The 22,169-nt window shown below is 41.9% G+C and overlaps 1 protein-coding gene across 5 annotated transcripts in view; it reads left to right on the forward strand.

Annotated features, from left to right (window-relative positions):
• CALCR (calcitonin receptor) overlaps nucleotides 1–22,169 on the forward strand; it is a 304,212-nt gene that overhangs the window by 206,416 nt on the left and 75,627 nt on the right. For all 5 annotated transcript variants that reach the window (XM_090047025.1, XM_090047027.1, XM_090047023.1 and 2 more), the window contains exons 5-6: nucleotides 966–1,078; nucleotides 6,859–6,950. In XM_090047025.1, coding sequence (XP_089903151.1) covers nucleotides 966–1,078; nucleotides 6,859–6,950 — 205 coding nt within the window. The remainder of the gene's footprint in view (nucleotides 1–965; nucleotides 1,079–6,858; nucleotides 6,951–22,169) is intronic.

The following is a 22,169-nucleotide window of genomic DNA, read 5'->3' on the forward strand; positions in this document are numbered from 1 at the left end:
ATATTTATAAAGTGCTTGTCCCCAACTTGCCAAACACTGAATTTTTGACCAGTGGTATGACCGCTCTCAAACCTGTGAAGGCTTTGATTGCACTGTTTGGGCTAACTCATGTACACTGGATAGTGCAGAATTAGCTTACTGTCAAACTCAAAATACCACTAACATAGTGACTATGTAGTCATTTCCATTGCTCCTAGGCAGTAGTAGATCTTACCCTACACAGGCTTTTTAAATTATATTTTATTTTTAGCTAACGATTCTATGTAGCCCATTATCTCATTTAACAAACTTGATAAGAATAATATATTGATTGCTCTAACTCAGGTCCTTCTGTAGAAAACACACATTATTTGATCCAGGGCTTGCAAGTTAATTCTATTTATGGGCTGTCCATGATCAGACCTTTCCCTCCCCACATATTGAGCTCTACTATGCTGTTTGCTCCCCTTGTGCCTCTAAGGGAGATAGGATCTCATAAGAATTATGTTTTTAAAAATTAGACACCAATTTGCACCAGCAAACAACATGCAAACATATGTATAATATCCTTTGCACACTTAGACCTCATACTTGGACATGAAAATCAAGTATTTGTGGATATAAAGGGAATTATGAGGGTACACACATAATGGATCCCTTCATATATATTGACATTATTCAATTTACAGTCTTTAGCATTACTGCTTTGCATACAAGCAATATTAAACTCTTTCTAGATACCTAGTTATTACCACATCATTTATGGCACCCAATTCACTCCATTAGTAAATGACAAAAAAGAGACAAAAATAATGAGGCTATTTTCCAATCAGGTTTTGAGAGAGAAATAGTACTAAAAATTTAGATGAATTATATTTGCATTAGCTCTTTGGATATTGTAAGAGAATTTTCATTTTCACTCATATAATTTGCTTTTATTTATAATGTGTATGCATTAAAATAATTACTGTTGCATTCATTGACAGAAAGGGCATCAAAATATTGTGATGAAACAGGAAATTGGTTCCGACATCCTGAGAGCAATCGGACTTGGTCAAATTATACGCTGTGCAACTTATTCACTTCTGAGAAACTGAAGGTAAGCTACAAAAAAATTCAGTATAGTCCAAGAATGATATGAAGCTGAACCAGCAGCAAATTATTTGTGAAAGGTTTCTATTGTCTAAAGATGAACAAGGGCACCCCAGCTTTGTTGCTATAGGAACAGTATATGAAATTATATAGTGGCTTGTTTCTTTGTGTATAGTCATACAGATATACAACTGTACTAATAGTCATGGATAAAATAGCATTGGGAAAACACAGATAAAATAGATAAGCAGCATTAGTAAAAAGGACTAGAAGCCAGAGTTCATCCTACCTCACAGGGCCACCGAGTCAGGTTCCATCTTCTGGCCTCCCTGAATGAGCAAACTCAGAACTATTAATTAGTTTTCTTCTGAGCAAAACCTCAATGCAACTCAAACATTACTTTTTACAAGCAAATGTTATCACCCCACATTTGATTTGTTTGAAAAATGATCAGTATAGAGATACTGGTAGAGTAAAAGTTATACAAATCTGCTGCACACACTTAACACTTCTACTGGAGTCTGAACACTTCTACTCAAATCAGTAGGATTATTTGCCTGAGTAAAAGTTAAATATGCACAAAAACTCTTCCAGGATCGGAACATTAGCCACAAGGGAAAAATTAAAAATAATGCAGTTTATGAAAGATAAATGAACAAGGGGCAAGAAATCTGAGTAAAAGCTTTTTTAAAAATCCACCATTTTTGGAAGTGATCATGCAAATCAATGCATTTCTGAAAGCCAAGTGGAGAGCCAAGAAGACCTGATTACAATAAATGATTTCTAACTCCTTGGAATTCTGGGAGGAAAAGAATCAGAAACTGATTTGTTGTTTTCATGGCTTTTTAAATAGCTACTTGCATCTCTGTGGTTATATTCAGCCATTATAATAAGCCATTCTACAGTATGTTAGAGAGGGCTATTGGATTGCTGTAAGATGAACTCTGAAAAATGTCACATTATAGAAAGCAGTAACTGTAAAATGGGCTAATCTGGAGAATAAGGAGGGAATAATAGTAACAACTCAAGATCTCAAAGGCATTAAATATGAGGGCCATAAAAAAGTCACTTTTCCAGATGTTGACCCATGTAGGGAGGCAAAATGTGCCTGTTAAGCATGCCTTCCAGAAGAAGAATTGTGACAGTTATTTAGCCAAAGTACAGATGAAATAGAAAGGAAAATTGTGCATAGGTTGGGATCCTTTTGCAGCAAAAAAAAAAAAAAAAAAGGAAAATGCAGAAAGAACCTAGTGTATTCTACAACAGTGCCAAGGTGTATTCTAACTTTTAATCCACATGTTCTTTATAAACTATTTTCCTGTACATTCTGATAATCTCATTAATATTTCAGCAAGAGGTCTTAAACACTGCTTTAACAATTTTCCCAAGTCAAAAATTTTGAAAAAAAATTAACGTGAAAAGTGTTTCTTTTAGTAGCTTTCTAAGCAAAAGATGAAAAACTCCTTTTGAAAGCCATGAAATTAGCATCAACTTGGGAGATAAAGCACAAGAGGGAGTTTTTAGGAGTGCAAGAGTTACTAAAATAGTTCAATCTTTTTATGAATTTAATGGGAGAAAAATATTTTATTTCTGAGACATTAGTTCATAAGTCTACATCAAAGCATCTGTTACAATGTACAGATACACCATATGTTTATTACTTGGCAGTCCAATGTATTCAGATTTGCCCTAATTTTTACTGTTAGAAATATATATTAAAGAAACATATGTTAAAATACTGTTTTTCACAAAAGCTACTCTTGACTTTCAAGTATTATGTTAATATATCATAGTCCTAAAATTAAAATGTATTAATTTGAATGGGTTCTAGTCTTCCAGGATACACAGACACTTAATTGTCAGTACTACTACCACTTACCTGTCTTAAAGCTCTTTCATAGCAGTACTTGTGTACTGCACAACATATGAAAATATTTAGGTGTTGTTTGTCTGTTAATTAATTTTTTAAATTCAAGGCATACTGCCAAGAATACAAAAACAAAAGCAAAACCCTAGCAGTGACACAGAAGTGAAGGAATGACAAAGATGTATATGAAAAAAAAAGAATTGTAAACAGAAATTTGTCCTGTCTTACCACTTTCCATTTTGTCCTCTCCAGAGTTCCTAGCTAAACTTCTTTCTGGAGTTTGACCAATTAGCTCCACAGGAAAGTGTCACAGTCTACACATGCACCTGTATTAGGGTGCAGTAAACTAATAACTCCATTGTAGGATAGTGCTATCCAGGACAAGTACTGTCCTACAGCAGAATAATTACATGGACTTAAACACACATGTAGACTGTGACTGAAGCTGGCTAGGGCATGAGGGTGCTACAGTGCAGGGTTTGCCTGCCACCTAGCCCCACACTGTAGTACCTTTGCACTCTAGCCAGCATCACCACCACCTGAAGCCTGGGGCTCACTGCACCATGCCCCATCAGCTCGGGGCTGCTCCATCCTGGCTCAGATTGCTGTGGTCCCAGGCACCTGTGAAGGTGCTGCACCCAGGAAGTAGCTGATTCTAGCACAAACTGCACCAGAGTGTATTCAAGTGTATTAGTAACACACATAGATGCACCCACTCTGTAGGGCCTTGATTCTGATATACAAGAAGGCTACCCTACATTATTTTAGTAGATACCAGCAATCTGGTAAATGACATTTACCCACTTTGAGGCTCATGTACATGGTCAGACAGCTGTAATGTGACCATTTTTAGAACAGAGAGAGAAAAAGATGACATAATAGCTGTAAAACTTAAACAGCATAAACTGATATACAAAACAGACATCTCTACCAAGGAGAATTAATTCTTCTGGGTTTTTTTAATTCAAAGTAAAAAACATATGGATACCCCCACAAACTCAGAATGAGGAATGACTAAAGAAAGCTGGATAATTAGAAGATGGCCATAAATTAACTGAAGATGAGTGAGGCAGAAGTATTGTATGAAACACCTTTTCTGTTTTTATTCTTCCCACATGTCCAAAAACACAGGAGGAAAAGGGAAGGAGGAAGGGTAATGATGAATATGAAAATAATACCTATAATGCTGGTACAGTTCTTAAGCATTTCATGGAGGAGGACATTCCTTTAAAAGAAGTTCATTGAATCATTTAAAAGAAAAGAGAAAGGAAAATTGCTTCTATGTAACAAAATGAGAATTAATGAAGTATATCTGAAAAGAAAGTAAGCCTGGAAGAACAGCTAATGATGCTTTTCCAAAATGTGCTGATAAAATATCAATACTTTCATTACAGAAGGTGAGAGTAGAGCAGGGCCAGGCAGTTATTTCAGGCAGAGGGCCACTTACCCAGTTTTGGCAGGCTGTAAAGGGCTGCATGGATAGCCCCACCCCTTGACAGGTGCCCCGTCCGCTGGACACCATCTTGGGGCCAGTGTCCCAGGGCCAGCACCGGTGGGGCCCAAAGCAAGGCACAGGCTGGCAGGGGTCTGCAGAGCCAGGCTGGGCTGCACCAGCAGGGAAAGGGGGAACTGGCATGGCTCCATAGAGCCCCTGCCAGCTGGGACCCCATGCTCCTGCCACCCTGCTCTGGGCCCTGCCAGCCCTGGGATACCGGTGCAGGCCCCATTCCCTTATTGGTTCCTGCACCCACTCACACCCAGTGCCCCCCAACCCTGCAATACAGGTGGAGAGTGGCACACAGTCCTGACCCACTGCTTGCCGGCAGGGAAGAAATTGGTGCTGAGCACAGGGAAAAGCAGCCCCTTGCCCATGGCTGGCACTCCCTGCTGCAGGTGCTTGCAGCCCATGTGGGGCTATCTGGAGCAGGCACAGGCAGCCCCATGTGGGCTGCAAGCAGCTACAGCACAGGGCACTGGCCATGGGGTGAGCAAGGGGCTGCTTTTCCCTGCACTCAGCACCAGCTTGTAACCCAGCCCCACTGCCAGCCTGGGCTCCACGCTGGCTCCAGGCTTGCCTGTTGGAGCTCACGTGCTGGGCAGCCCACAGGCAGCGGTGGCAAACACTGTCTGGCATGGCAAGCTGGGGGGGCCACAGCTGCTGTCACTACACGCAGTCCCAATGGGTGAGCCAGGAGCTGGCGCAGAGCCCAGGCTGGCAGTGGGGCCAGGTTACAAGGTGATACTGAGCACAGTGGGGAAAAAGTGGCCCCTCACCCATCCCGTGGCCAACTCCCTGTGCTGCAGCTGCTGGCAGCCTGTGTGGGGCTGCCTGTGCCTGTTCTGGACAGCCCCATATGGGCTGCGAGTGGCTGCATCAGGGAGCACCAGCCATGTGGCAGGGGAGGGTCTGCTTTCCTCTGCGCCGGGAAGGAGCCCGGGGAAAAGCTGAGTGTGGCTGCAAGCAGCTGCAGCATGGGCACTGGCCATGGGGCGGGTGAGGGGCTGCTTCCCCCCACCACGCTCAGGTTTTCCCTGGGCTACTTTCTTCTGGGGTCCTCCCCTGCCCTCCCCCCTCCTTACCTGAAGTTTTGGCACCACTGGGGCAGCCATGTGGTCCCAGGCCAGAGGCCCCTGCTGGGGCTTCCAGCTGGGGGGGGGGGGGTGGGACCAGGCAGGCCCTGCTGTTGTGGGAGCCCTCCAGGCTTCCCCTGGGTCCTACTGCCCTTGGTTCGTGCCGTTTTTGACAGGAACCAAGGGCAGATAAATATTAATTTTCTAAAATTTTTAGGGGCCCCACAGGCCGGAAAGAATGGTCTTGAGTGTTGGATCCAGCCCACGGGCCTTATTTTGCCCATCCCTGGAGTAGAGCTTGACAGGCAGCCAGATTCCTGCACCTATTTCATACCATGTCACATCTAAATGACACAGGCCTTGGCTGAGAACAAATATGACATTTAAATATTGTAGTATTGTGCAGCCAATGCTGATCCACATGATTGTGGTCCAATAATAATTTGACAGCATATGATGTAAAGGTAGGCCTATCTTACATTTCAGTGGGTGCATCTACATGAGACATGTACTGCAGAATAGACTAAACTAATTAGCTCTGCAATAAACATCTTGCATCTTCCTGTGCAGGGCTGTTATGCTAGAGTAAACTAATAAACTCTGCAGCAGGGTAGTACTTATATTTTACTCTCCAGCACCTCACACATGGGTGTTCATGTGTGGGGGCTGCCTCTGGATAGCCCCATGCTGAAGTCCCTTTATGCCTCAGCCAGCCCCTCCACAGCAGGTTGAGGACAGCAGGAGCAGCTCTGGGTTGGCAGGCTGACCCTCAGGATTCCCTGGCAGCCAGGGCTGCTTCAATACAGCTCAGCGTACTGCAGTCCTGGGCGCATGTGTAAATGCAGCACTGGGAAGCAATAAACTCCAGAGCAATAACTCCAGAGTTTATTACTTTGCATTAATTGAGCATGTAGACACACCTGGAATAGGGGGCCGATTCTTTTGTCATTAACAATGACTTTACATCACTGTTACTTTAGAAGGTTAGTTTAGATTCATACCAGTCTGAATCAGTCCTATGAATTTCAGTGAAATTCTCTTTATTTAAACTGGTATAGCTATGTACATAGGTTTGGACCTAATCTATTTCTCTTAAAGTCAACAGGAATTTTGCCTTTGGCTTTTATGGAGCAGGGACAGAGATGTGCATGCAAAAACCACTTAATCTCATCTCTTTACTTTCTCAGCCATGCCTTTTAATTTATTGGGAATATTTCAGGCATATCTTAGCAGTACATCTGAATAAAAAGAAATCAAAATTCCTTGTTTGCTTCTACAAATTGTTGCTTACAACAATAAATAAATTACTTCTTACCAGTTTTTCATACCTATCTTTATTTTAATTCCAGATGGCATTTATACTTTATTATATGGCTATAGTAGGCCATGCTTTGTCAATAACGTCGCTCTTGATTTCCTTGGGGATTTTCTTCTATTTCAAGTAAGTGTTTTTAATAGTTTATATTTTCTTTTCCTCTCTCAGATGCTGCCAAATGCCAGAGGTATTTAACCAGGAAAAAAGTTAGAAGGAGGCTTGAAAGTTATACTCAGTTCTCTTTAGTATTTTTTTCTGATAATGCTAGAAGAAAAGAACTGAAGCAAAAGCTGTGCAGAATGACATTAAATACCTGACCATAGAAAGATTTTTCCAGTATAAGGCAGCTCTCTCACTGTTTTATCTATTATCTATATTCTATGCTATTACCTTTTCTATGGCTGGCATACAAGCTAGGACCAGTAGAAAGAGGGAGCACAGAGGGCCTTACTGAGAGTATTATGCTTCACTAGTTCACTGGTTACCTTTTGATTCTTTAAGTATGCTGGCAGGTATTGTCATACCAGAGGCTCAACTCTGACTATAATTTGGACCCAACTCCTCCCTAACCCCCCAGATATAACTGACACTTCTCATATGTTGTGACAGATCTGAGCCACAAACTTCAGAGAAACAGATGTATACACGAGATGCTTTACTGCGCAGCAGACTAATTTGCGGTGTAGTAAAGCATCGCCATATACACGTGTGTAACAATTAGGGTGCAGTAGACTAATTTACAGTGCTCTGCTGGATAGTCCTATCAGATACAAGTGATATCCAGCAGCACAATAAATTACTGTGCTTAAACACATATGTAGACAGAGACATTGGGATTAGTATACTCCAGCTCAGATTGAGCCAGAGTCACATGAATTGCATGTGTAGATGCACCCATTTACTAGTAATGAGTGCATTGAAAATAAATTTTGTTGGGTGTACCCATCCTCTCAGTTTTATTGAATATCATAAAGTAAGGTCCTGCAGTATAATTTTTGAAGATCACATTCTGATTGTTATACATATTTGCAGCTGCTATATGCAAACAAACAGGGAAAATGAATCTTATTCTTCTGAGTGTAAGTCTGTCATATAGCATATAATAAAGCATCTGTTGAAATAGCAGAGGGATTTCCTTGGTTCAGTTTGCCCTCAGACATATTCACAATATCCATCAAATTCAGTAGGACTAGAACAAGACTGAGAACAGAATAAAGCTTTCTTCTTCTATAAAGAGAAATTATAAAAATCCAGCTACTGCATGTCTAACACAGTAAGTCCTGCAGTCATTTCTTATTTTAAATAAAATGACAACTGAGTACACTGTAAGGAAAGTGTTCAAATGATTGGGAAGGATCTCAAGTGTTGTAAATCAGTATCAACTTCAATGGAGCTTTGCTGATTTCCACAAGATATGTCCTTCAAACTCTTAGGCACCAGAATTATGGCATTTAGCTCTCATGATACTACTATAAACAGTAACATTTCAGTATAGATAGCATCTCTCTAAGGGTTGTTCTAGCTGCATATAGTCCCAAGTATTTTGGAGAAACAAAAGGAACAACAGAAGAGTTTTATAAACAGCGCATTTTCAATGGAATTGTATCAGTTACCACCACCACCATGTTCTAGCCCCTCAGCTTTCTAAGCTATGCACCGTCATATGCACTGTCAGCACAGCACATCCAGAATGAGACAAGAAAAATGGACGTCTGAAAAGCCAGTGAAAGACTTCTAAAATTAAATTACAGGAAACTGACTCAACAACCTTCTCCACACTGGGCACATCAACATGAGATGCCAACTGTGCAGTAGCTGAATAATACTGTGCAGTAGCACATCACAGCACCAACAGTGCTAATACATTACCATGCGATATTATTAGCTACTGCCCTGTAGTGTCACTAAAAAGGCATTCACTAAAGCTACTGAGCAGCAACTCCAGTTACTGCACATTTATTTAGTACTTAGTTATGCAAGTACTAAATAAATGTGCAGTAACCACTGCATAGTAGTATCTTGTGTAGATGCACCCACTGTGAACCTAGACAGGTATAACAATTAAAAGAGGATGTCTGCCTCAGAGACAATGACAAACAGAATAACATCGAACTGGTTTTTCAGGTCCAGAATGAATTTTACATCTTGCAGAAATAGAACAAGAAAACTCTCAACATCGAACCTAAGGAAATGAATTAACCATTTGTTGGGAGGTAAAGACCTTAAAGCTAGGGACAGATATTACGCATAAACCGGTTTCAATGATCGGATGGTTTAAACCTGTAACAGAACATAAGCTCAGTGCACATAAACCAGTTTCAAAATGGCTGAAACTGATTTAAGATAAACCTGAATGTAGTATCAGATTTAACTGATTTGGGTCAAACTGGTTTATGCACTGTCTGTCTCAGACCCCTTCCTGGTTGAAGTTAAATCAGAGTCCCCCAGCATCCCAGATGCTTTGCAGCCCTGGGATGGGATGGACTGGGCTAAGCTGTGCTCTCTGCTTCAGAGAAGAGGCTGGCCCTGCCCCTCTTGTTCCTAGCAGGCATGGCAGGGTCTGCTTGACTTCCCCCTGCTCCACTTCTCCTTCCCCTCACTGCTTAGGCAGGGATTTCCCCCTTCTTCCTTCCCATCTCCCACAGCATGGACCCTTGCCCCACAGGCCCTAGACATGGTATGCTAGCTAATGCTAAGAGGTGTGGGTGTGTGTGTGTGTGTGTGTGTGTGTGTGTGTGTGTGTGTGTGTGTGTGTGTGTGTGTGTGTGTGTGTGTGTGTGTGTGTGTGTGTGTGTGTGTGTGTGTGTGTGTGTGTGTGTGTGTCCAATTTCACTGGGACAGGACACAGGCAGACAGAAGAGTGTTCACTTAGGGCTTTTTGGAGCTAATCAACAGATCAGCTGGTAATGTCCCTCCTTGGAAAAAGCTGTTTAAGAAGAGCTTAAACTAATGTGATAGGCTTTGTTTTGCTGTGAAAAACACTATGGTTTTATCAGCGCCCCCCCCCCCCCGTTGGTTTGCAGCCTTGTCAGGTTTGCAGACAGGGAGAGGGATATTGAAAAGCTCAGTATCATCAAAAGATGCATGCACTGCACATTAGGGCTGTATGAAGCTTCGGTTGCTGATGCGATACAGTGGAGATTTGGCCCAATTTGGTGGCCAAATCTACAAATCCAAATCAAAATCAGGAGACCCTATAATCTCTCCGAATTGAATTGGAACCCTCCAAATCGATTTGGACAGACACAGCTTTAACAATTTTTCCTACATACCTTAAGGTACCAGGGGGCTTATCAAAGCTGAGGTGGTGGGGTGGATGGAGCGTCCCACAGGAGTGTGGGGGAGAGGTTCCCCAGTGCACTCAGTGGTGGACCCGAAAGTGGACCAGAAGCATTTCAGGTCCACTTCCAGGTCCACTGTAGAGCATGTGAGGGACCCTTCCTTCTCCCCACCAGTTGGGTGACTGGTGCCTCCTGGGTCTGGAGGGGCACCTGGGGTCCCCCCATGGCCAATCACTGAGCCGGGAGGCTTGAGGGGGGGTTCCCCCACATGCTCAGCAGTGGACCAGAAGTACTTCCAGTCCACTTCAGGGTCCATCACCAAGTACATGGGGGGCCCTCCCGCACTCTTGCATAATGCTCCATCCACCCCACCATCGTAGGGTTCATGAGCCATGCCTGGTACCTTGAGATATGTAGAAGACACATTTAAAGCTGTGTCTATGGCCGAATCACTAATTCTCCGAATCAGCATTGAATCTTCAGATTCAGATTCAGCCAAATCAAAATCAGGACAATGATCTGAATCAGTGAATTGAACCACTGTCCCCAATTTGGGCCGAATCCAGCCCATTTCACACACCCCACTGCACACACCCCCTTTACTGCAAACTGCTAGCCCAGGGCTGGAGTCTGGCAATGCTTCTGCCCCTTGGGCAGTGAAGCTGTGCAGGCCACTTCCCCCCCCCGAAGTACTGTGGAAGGAACGGGAGGGCTGCCCCACTGCCCCCTGGCTTCTAGCCTGAGCCACTGCAAGCATGTGCCTGCATTTCTGAAATGAAAAGGGAATGTCTATCCACCTCCAAATCAGTTCAATCTTGGCAGGTTAGACTAACCTGCAAATATTGAATCAATTCAGGCTCAGGCTTTCTGAGTGTCTGTCCTTAGCCTAAAAGACTGCCATTAATATTCGAGCATTCAAAGGTATAAAGAGCAGGAAACATGAATTTCTGCTCTAAAATGGTTTTCACACAGTGAAAAGGTAATTGTACAATAATAACAAATTGGTAATAACTTGGGGTTGGGGTAGGGTACTAAGGTGCCTGGTTGATAGCTGAGAGGTTGTGTCTGAGGCCATAGCAGACATGCTTATGGCGCAGCCCTGTCAGATTCCAACAAATCTGCAGATTCTCCAAATACATTGTCACAACAGGGACATGAGAAGGAAGAATCAGTAGCCAATGAAATCTGTCAGCTTTGTAATAAAACCATATTATTTGAAGATTAGCCTTAAAATTAATTTTATGCTAAAAGGAACCATCTGTTAATTATGCTGGCACACAAACATAGATGGCTTCAGTATTTTCAGTATGGTGAAATGTTTGAAAGCCATCTAAAAGAAACCAACAGCATTGTATTTTGAGACAAGTTCAGAGGAGTTAGGAAAATAGGTTCACCCTACAAATAAGGCAATAGGGCTGAAAGTGAAATGGAATTAATCAGTGTAAAAACAGTCATCCAGAATAAAAAACTGGACCTGGACTAATTTATGATTGATGCTGTGATTTAAAACACATTATTAGAGAGGTAACAGCTCTAGAGAACTAATTATCCAATGGAAAAATATATGTTTCTCAATTTTGTTTATGCCTTGAAGAGAGTTTGATGAAGGGTACATTAGGAAGGATAGATGTTAGGTGTGAGCAAGGGAGGGACTTTGAGACAATAGTTTGCCAGATACTCATTTTTAATTGTCTGTTTTTCTTTAATCCATATTGTTTTTGCATGTACATAGAGCATATCCAAGCTACATAGGCTAGGCTCCCTGCTAATGTGAATCAGCTTATCTCCTCTGACTTTATTGGAGTTATGCAGTTTAAACAGCTAAGAATACATCTCTTTTTTTTTAAAAGTCTTACAAAATGTTGCTTATATTTTCAGATTCCTACCCAGTTTTGTAATGACTAAATTTTGTCTAAAACTGGTTTTGGCAGAAATGGCTTTACAAAATTTTGTTCATGAGAATAATCACATACCTTTGATAGCTTAAAGTAATTAGTACAGGATACCTTAATTTCTAAAGGAGATAAAATTAAATAGCACATATTCAAGGAGATCTAAGACAGTCCTCTTAAACATTACTTTTAGTTTTAGTTTAACTCAGTTGCTCATCATAATAAGGCTAAGGGTGTGTATGCATGCTTGTAAGATTGAGTCCTTAGTAAGTAACTAAAATATAATTTTTTTTTCAGCACCATCATTCTTGTAAAGGGTTAGTGCTAAGATTTTGTGGCTAGTAAAATTCTAACTTTTGTAAGGTAACACTAATATAGACATATGTTATAGAAGTGTAGCATTAGTGTGTTTGGTCTTAGATAATATTGAAGTGATTTAAAATTTAATACGGCTTCCTCACTCACCACTAGACACCAAATTGCTTTTGTTGTTTGCTTCTTTTCTTTTCTGTCCCACAGACAACTGTAATTATTCTGTCATATGTAGGAGTGAAAATTAATATTCCAAGCTCTGCAAGAGCAAGTTCATGTCTATAACATACAGAACTGAAGTCAGATACAAATATAATATGATAAGACATTCCCATGTTCCATTCCAGGATGTCATATATAGGAAGCCCAACATCTTAGCTGTATATGATTGGTCCTAAAAAAGGTAACATAAATAAGAAGGGGGAAGAAACAGAAAGAGGGTTTACCACAAAACAGCTAGAAAATATATGAAATTCTGTTACCATCTGAAAAGGAGAAATCTCACAATTTTCATATGTTGCTTGGAATCTTCTTGATTTTTTGAGGAGCTCAGAATTTCCAGTAAAAATAAATAAAACCCTAATGGGCGCATCCAGATGAGTCCTCATGTGCATCTTGTAGAGTTGCAAACTCCTTTGAGACACTGCAAGAAGCATTTGCGGGAACAAAAAAAACATTCCCTGCACTGAAATTTGCAGTGCCGGGGCAAACAATACCCCGGAGGGAAAATCCTGGACCATGTCCTGAGACAACTAGAGGCTCAGACCTCCACAGAGACACTCTGGTAGCCTGCCAGAATGTCTCTGTGGTTGGCCCTTTCCCCAGTGCTGAAGCATGCTGCCTGCCTGTGTGGGCCAGGCAGCAGTGCAAGCTGCAGGAAGCGACCTGGACCCAGCTTCGTGTCAGGTAAGTAAGGGGTTGGGGAGCTGGAGGAGCAGGAAGGGGACCTTGGGGGAGGCTTCAGGAGGCTGGAGGCCCTGCCAGCAGTGGCATCTGGGGGCAGTCAGTGATCACCACTGGCCACCACTGACACTGCCGGCAGCATCTGCGGGTGGCCTCTGATCCCTGGTCAGCACTTACCACCGTCCACTCCACTGACAGCGCTGGCGGCATCTGTGGGACCTCCCTGTTTACTGCCACCACCACACTCCCATTGCCACCAATGCCATTGTGCCCCCCCGAGCCACCAAGGGTATGCAGCATTTATGCAAGGAACCCACCCCTCCTAAGCATCCCACACACCCACAGTCCCCCCCACACTGACTCACATCCCTCCACACCCATCCACCCACATCCCCCGCCCCTCTTCCAACCCGCTCCTGCAAACTCCATATCCCCCCACTATGTGATAAGGAAAACAAAACCAAACATTAAAACATATTTAGGATTTTTTTTTTTTTTTATGATGCTAGACACACTAGTAGGCTTCCAAAATTCTTTAACATTGTAAATATAGCAATAAAACGTTGCCTATCTCATCAGTTCCCCCCCTCCCCTTTTGTTCTGATTGTGGAAGAATGTGGATTTTAGGGTATTTTAAAAAGTGAATTTGAGATGCTGCTTCAGTAGTCTAGCTGACACAAGGGGCTTGTGTCCCCAGATAACAACTGGCTAGGCCTCAGAAGATCCTGAGGGCAAGTAGCCCTGAGCTACTCCCCAGGGCAGTTTTTTATACTGCTCTAGCTCCCCCTGGCTGCAGATCTGGGAGGAGCCAGGCAGAGTTATTTTGCCCTAAGTGGCACAATTTGCTACACAACAAAGTGCATTTCTGGGCACGTGCACCAACACAAAAGGTCCCGGCTCAAATTTGCACTGCTTCTATTTGAGCTGCTGCAAGCACACGTGCTTGCATATATGGACACGCCCAATATGTTCATCCACTTTAAGGCGGCCTTACAAAATGAACTTAATGATTTGGTTAAGTTTGATTTTAATCATAAAAATGAGTCTGTGTGCTTTGAGCAGTTTCTAACTGAAATGTTTCTCTCTGCCACTGTAATTTATAATGCACAGTCTAATCATAGCGCATCTTTACACATGCCGTGTAGGAGAGGGAGGGGACACTTTAATTACAGCAGCTCTTGGGAGCTGCTTTAAGTAAAGCGCAGATAGCTTCTCATGTATTCACTGTCCCATGTTTCAAAATGGCAGCAGGAGCACTTTAACTAAAGCTAGTGTGACTCTGAATACACGTGATGCTGAATACATGCGACACTGAGGCTGCGGGAATGTGCTAATTAGCACACTGCAGCAGATTCAGTTGAGTCTGCTCCAGTGTGTTCTAATTAAAATATGTCAGAGCAGGTGTCAGGCACATGTATAGGTGTCTATGCATTTAAATGTATCACACTTTCAACAAGAGGTTGAGATCCAACAGAAATAGAGGATGAGGCTTTACTCTCACTAATATTCTGTTTTTTCAATATAACGCTTATCCAATCTGAAATTTCTATTTTAATTTACTCATTTCACCTCTTGCTTTACTTCATATCAGTTGCTTAGAATAAAGCAAATTTAAGTAATAGCTTCAATGACAGCATTTTGTCAGCTGGAAGGATAAGGACTCATGGATAACCACTCCACAGGATCTGCGTTTATGCTTTTTATGGACCATGATGCATTTTTACTTTCTTCTGTAGCATGGGCATGGTCTTTTTTTAGGGTCTTCTGGGTATATAATAACCAACTGTTTCCCTGTTGGATCTGTGGGTGTATACCTGGTAGCTGAATGTGAGGATCTGAAGTGGCAGTTATAGATAGGTATTCCTTAGGTTAACAGCTATCTACAAAACACAGGGGATTGGATACAACAGCCCAGGAGGTCTATTCTAGTCCTATGTTCCTATGAGTAGTAGGGTATGAAAATCTGCTATGAGCTTTGTACATTTGTGCAAAAATTAACCATGAGAATATTTGGTTTAGTGAGTGGAAATTACTGGAGCTAAAAGAAAGAATAAAAATTCTAGGCTCTAGATTTTTATCTAATGTAAGCCTATTACACCGTGAAGATGAGGAAGCCTTTCAAAAATCAAACTACAGATTCATCTACCTTTTCCATTAAAGCAATAGCCCCTGTCTCTTCAAACACTGGAGATTCAACTTAATCATTGTTTTCAGTTCTGGATCTGCAGCAGTAGTTCCTGTGTAAACACTGGCCTACAACAATAGCTTCTTTTAAATCACCTTTGAATTCCTCTGTTCTGTATGACAGCTGGGAACTAGTTTACATAAATCTTAGGTTTAGGATTATATTATACTATGCCTAGCTGTCACAATCCCCAAGGGGCTACTACCAGGTAGGAAGTAGGAATAATAAGTATACTATGTCAATACTACCACATCTCTAAACACTTACCCTAGCAAAAGAGAGGAGACTGTGTTTTGTAAAGCCCATGATGCCACCTAGGTATTTCATTTGGGATTCATACACACCAGGGAGATCTCTGGCTAATAATTTAAACTGGTGTTTTGACCTCTTTGTGTGCTGAGGAATGGAAGCACAGATATGATCTGTTCTCCATTTCATGCTGAATGCAAAACTAAAGATAGTTTGATATACTGGGATGCTATATAGATTTAAGTTGTTAATCATAAATTAATTCCTCCATTCCAGACAAAGAAAAGTGGGGGGGGGGGGAACAATACGACAGTAAAGTCAGAATTTTTAAAAAGAACTAATTTAAATGTGGAAAAAGGAACAAAAAATGAAAATTTAAACAAGTAAAACTATAAACATTTTAAAATGGCCTTTTAAAATCACACTGAATACACCATCATTCCTCTGAAGAAAGCACTCCCAACGTTCCACTTGACATTGCCCAAAGGACAAGTAATCAATTTGTTCATGTTAAATATTTAGTGTACTTGTTGAGCATAATGCTACAATTACTTGTTAATGTCATATTACCCCACTCATAGGATCAAAATTGTCAATCACCATTAAAGAGTCAGTATTGACTAGGAGTTATTTCATAATGGTACCTGGCATCATTACAATTTTGCCTTCTCTTAGAATAGCTCTTTCTAGATATTAAGTAATTACCATTAACAAATGTTGACATGTTTATGACTTGCACTGTAGTTATACAGTTATATTTGATTATCTGGGGCTCTTTTGCTGTTGCTTGTTTACTTTTTGTGATGATAGTACAGTTATAAAGATACCATAAAATTCATCAAGATAATGAGAAGAAACATAAAATTCATCAAGATAATGAGAAGAAACTATATATCTGGTTCTTCGAACAAGAACCTGGGCATTTGGTTTCTAATAAGAGTTCTTTGACTGATCCACATTATGACCTTACATAAGTCATTGAGCTTTTCTGCCCTGCTAAGAGAGGAAAAACTTGAAGAGGTATATTTAACTCTCTCACAAAGTCTTTCTGAGATTGATTAAATTAGTGCTTGTAAAGTATTTCAGGATTCTTTTATGAAATGTGCTGAAGTATAAAAGGCAAAGCATTAGGGAGAAATGTGTATCTAGACCATTTCTAGCAAATATTTGTGCAACCTCTTAGAAACCTCTAGTGAGGAAGATTCCATAGTCTCCCTAGATGGCCTTCTAGTTATACAAGTTTTTATGCTTAGATTTGTCTAAATATCCAGCATCTATCCTCCTTGCTACAAGTTAAATCCGTTCCTTCTTGTCCCATCCTTATTTTATTCTAGGGCCAAATTTCACTCTCTCCTTATATCATGAATCTTTTTATGGGGCACCTGTCTGAAAAACCTGATCATTAAAGACTCTCAGCTCAGATAAGATTTTGTCTGGGAGTAAACACACCCAAGAAAAGCTCGAACTAGATGATCTATTCAGGTCCCTTCCAACCCTAGAAGGTATGAAAAAGGAAAACGATCATCTCCAATTTCTTTGCAGAGGGCTAACATGAAAGAATGTAATATCTTCTAGAAAGGAAGAAAGACATGAGATGTTGATGCAAAGCTTTAAAAACACAAAGTCTGGGTACATGCAACAGGCAAAGAAAGCTTAGACCAGGATAAAGGGACACACGCTTCTGGTGGAAATGGAGACAACTTCAGGACCAGCCAAGGCTGAAGATGCTGGCTTCAGAAATGAGAGACAGAGATTTCATAAGTCACAGGAGAAGCAATGGGCTGCAAGAGGGGAATCCTAGACATCCTAAAGGGTTGTGACTAAGCCCCAAAGAACATACAGTAATGGTGAGGGAAATGGTAGCAAAGAATGCCATAAAGTTGTCATACATATATATACACATACACCCACACACATTTGAAGCCCAAAATGATATATATATATGCGCGAGAGAAGGAGACAGAGAAAACAAACATAATAAATCCTTTTGGGATTCAAAACAGGATGCATTAAAACTGCCCATCCAACCATGAATCAAAACAGAAAATGTGCTCCACTGAGCCTTTTCAGCTAAACAGGCCAGGATCAGTCTGACATATTCTCCTTCCTGAGTCCATAAGTCTGAACATGTCCACATCTAACAGAAAAAACCCTGTCTGTTCAATGAGGCTTTCTAACAAGAATAGCATTTTCTCCCCTCCTCCTTCTGTGCTTCCCCTTCCATGACTAATCCATCACAGGGGAGCATGAAAGACGACAAGAACTAGAAAAACAAAGCACCATGGAAAGTAGCATAAAGAAAAGGAAAATCAAAATGAGAAGAAACTGATTTTAGAACATGCTCAGTATAAAACTTTAAATTGTTTTGTAGTCTTTGGCAATCACAATGATAGATGATTTGAACTATACCAGAGAGAAGGACAGGCAGACAGAAAGATTAGTATCAGAAGACTACAGTGATATAATACAGCCTTGGGATTTACGCACTAGGTATAACAACTTGCATGCATTGTAGTTTATGATGTCAGTTTATGAGTCTGTAAGCAAAGGACAGAAAAATGCAAAATATAAAGATTTTAAAAACATCTGAAACATACATCTTACACATACAGTCCTTCACTGCAAGAGAGATTCTCTCCCTACATCCCCTGTTAATATTCATAATTATCTGGTGTCATCAGTGCTGTAGCAGCTGCATTACTTGAAAGATCATATATGTTTGGGTTAACTCCTCTCCCAGAGAAAGAGGCCTCTTACCCTGAAAAAATGACTGTTGTAACACTTGAGTCCTGTGCAAACCAAATGCATTACAATAAAATCTCTAGCCTTAGCAGCCCAGGACAGTCGGGTTGGCAACAGTGCCTTTGCTCCATGAAAATAAAAAGTAAGTTCCTCTCTCCTTCTCCCCAAAGATTCGGGTACATGAGTATAGTCCTCATAGGGGAACACATTGCCTCAGAGTTATTATTTCACTGCTATCATTCCTCCCACAAAACTGTAGAATGCATCTGTTTTTCTGTCAGTATATTGCTCAGATTGAAGTCACACAATCTTTCTGAAAGTGGCATTCCCAGAATTTTTAACATGATATTTGTTTGTTCATTATTATATGATAGAACCTGTTAACCTCAATTGGGTCCCCACTGTGTTAAGCACTATAAAATTATAGAACAAATGATGGTCCTTGCTCCTTACATCCATCAGTTGGTAACATACTATGCAGGGGAATAGGGGAAACAATAAGTTGCTATTTGTTAGGATAATAAATCAATAGTGTCACTACATTGGGGTCTAACTGTTATAGGCATTGCACATTAGAGTTTAAAGACAGGTTTGAAGGAGAATAATGAGGTAACATGTTTACAGGGAGCTCCTCCTAAGAAAGGGTTAGTATGGACGAAAGGAGGTGCTTCTATGAAAATATAACACATGGGTGACAGGGTCTGGTTTCACTGGTCAGTTGAAGGCAAGAGTTTGCATTTTGGCAGCAAATAAAAATTACAGTAGATTCCTACATTATGAGGAAGATGTACTACAAGGAATCCAGTCAAATATAAGCTATGTACCTTAAAAATTGACAACAAGCTTCAAATAAAATGCAGTTAAAAAGGGCAGACAGTAGTGGTCAAATGAAATGTGAATGTAAAGAAATACACAGTTAGCAGCTTGGGTCATCAGCATGGAAGTTGAAGTAATTGAGAATGATTGTGGAATACTGTGAGGAGGAGGAGAAACAGACAAGAGTCAAAATTAGGAAAGACGACCCATGTGGAGAAATGGGTGGATGGTGGATGATAGTAATATATGATGAAAAGAGTTCAGAAAAGAAGCAAAGCTGAAATGTGCAAGTAGGAAAGGGTTGGAAGCACCAAGAATGGAAGAAGAGAAGCCTAACGTCATCACACACAAACGGTATGATCCAGAATGTCAGAGAATGTGAGGTCTCCATAAGAAAGCAGCTGTCAAAGTAGTGCCAACCAAAGAGGTCTAGGTCTCTCTGGGCATGTCTACATGTGCATTTATGCTGGCTTAAAATTTACTCTGCAGTGAGTTGCTGCACAATAAGCAGGAATAAGCCAGCGTCTACATGTGCAGGTGTTAAAGCACATTAACGCTGTGTGTGGACTGACTTGGGACTAAAGTTAGCTCCAAGTCAGTCCTACACAGTGTTTCTGCTCAGTAAGGTGTCAACATGTGTGTTACTGCACTGTAGCTAATTGGGCATAAATTTGATACCTGCAGGATGCAGGTATCAAATGTATGCTCAAGCTGGTGTAAGTCACCATATTTACTGTGCAGTACAGGAGTGCATGTGTAGATGGAGCCCAGACTACACGGTAATTTTGGTTACTGTGCAGTAAATGTGCACATGTAGACATGCCCCCTGAGAGCTAAGAGTTTGCAGGAATGAAATACTATGAGATCAGAGATAGCTCCAGTCATTTTAAGGTGGAAATATGGGTTCCAGAGACAGAAAGAGGAGGAGAGGTTGGTGAAGTGCATGAGGTTAGGACTAGTGGCACAAGAGGTACAGAGCTGGTGCTGAAGTGAAGGTGGAAGTGGTAAAAAGGCAAGCATGAGGGGGAAAATGTCACCAGAGGAGACAAGCTGATACAGTATGATACTTAAATTTGTGCTAGTAGGAGAATGGGTAGATGAGAATGGAGAGGGGACACTGCATAAAATATATAAAGGACAGAAACACATCTCATTAGCATCACATTTCTCACAGAACCACCATTCCACCTTTAACTTCACTATCCTCATGCCCAAGGGAACACCTTTAAAAGGTGAACTTGTAGACAAAAATTCATAAGATGGCTGGACACTAAGAACTAAACATTGTTACTGGTTTTATAGCTAATTGTATTTTACCTGACTCCTGAATTCTTTCCATACATGAAATATGAGAATGACCCTTCTCCCTTTTGATAGGCCTTGATCTCCTACTAATCAGCTTCTTTTCTTCCATTAATTTTGAGCACCTATACATTAGCAACGAGGCTGCTCCAATATGTCAGAGCAGACTTGATGAATCAAGTCTGGTGGAATGTGGTAATTACAATGCTCCAGTAGCCTCCTATGCCTCATGTATCAGTATCCTTGTGCTTAAAAATGGCAGCAGGGGCACTTTATCTAAAGCTCATTCAGCAAGCTTTAGATAAAGTGCCCCAGCCACTTTAAGCACAGGGACCATAGGCACATTAAAAAATGGGCCAGCTGGGCCTGGGCTCAGAGGCCACTACCAATTTGGTGCCCCAGGGATCCCCAGCAGGGAAGCAAAAGCTGTGGTTTTAAACTCAGCACCATTTTTGTCTCCTTCCTGGGGAACTAGAAAAATGGTGCCAAGTTTAAAATCACAGCTCTTGCATTTACTTCCCTGGGAGCTGGAAGCATGGCCCCTCCACCAAGGAAGCTGTGGGGGGGGGCGGGCTGGGAATGCTGTGCCTTCCCTGGCAGGGGGTGGCTAGGGCCAGGAAGGACCAGGAGCACTGCAGTGTACCTCTGCAGGTGGGTGGGCAGTGGTGCTGGGGGAGGGCTTGGGGGGGCTATAGCCTCCACAAAATTCATCTTAGCCTCCCCATAGCCACCCCTCCCAGCACCACCACCACCCGCTCAGAGTCACGGTATGGTGTGGTGCGATGCAGAGTGGCACTCCTGGCTCAACCCTGTGCATCTGTGCAGCCACACATGAGAGCTGGGCAACAGCTCCCTGCATGTAAGTCTAATAGGGGCCAGGGCAGGGAGCTAGATGGATCCATGGGGGGGCTGCCTCAGAGTAACTGAGTGGGGAAGGAAGGACATCCTGTGAGGGGAAAGTATGTGTCTGTTTGTGTTCATTCATGGCAAGGAGAGTGTGTTTGCATCTGTGTGTCAGTATGCAGAGTGAGAGTAGAGTGTACACCTGTCGGTGTGTGTGCACTTGTGTATGTGCATGTGTGTGTGTACATTCAACCATAGCAGGAGAGGTGGGGCATGGATCAGGTAGAAGAGGCAGGCAGTGCCCCCATACCCTCAGCCTGGCAGGGTCCACCCAGCCTCCCCTGCCAGCACCAGGAGGCAGAGGAAGCACTCTCCCCACCCCTGCAGCTCAGTTCCTATGGGTGAAGGGGACATCCAATTTTGTGTTGCCCAGGGCCCCAGTACCACCTTAGGTCTTCCTCTGATGGGGATGCTGTTACATGAGATGCTGTGGGAGCTTTAATTAGAGCAGCTCCAAGAGCTGTAAAAGCTGCTGTAATTAAAAGTACACCCACCCCTCCTACAGAGGATGTATAAATCCCCTGTGTGTCTGCTACCCCTGGGAATTTCTCTCAGCCCTTCCCACTACTGTCCTTTACTATGCTGTGCTTGGCTCTTCTGGTCAGACCTAACAAAGCACGTCTTGCATTTGAAAATTTGTCTACCTCTGCTACACAGTTGGTCCGATAAAAGATATCACCCTAAGAAATCCTTGCCTCTTGCATGTGTACATACATACAGCACAGACAGCAGCAAAGTTAAAATGCTGGCTTACATTAAG

The sequence above is a fragment of the Crocodylus siamensis genome, chromosome 5 (genome assembly GCF_052110815.1).
Source record: "Crocodylus siamensis isolate JL-2025a chromosome 5, ASM5211081v1, whole genome shotgun sequence".
Lineage (NCBI taxonomy): Eukaryota > Metazoa > Chordata > Crocodylia > Crocodylidae > Crocodylus > Crocodylus siamensis.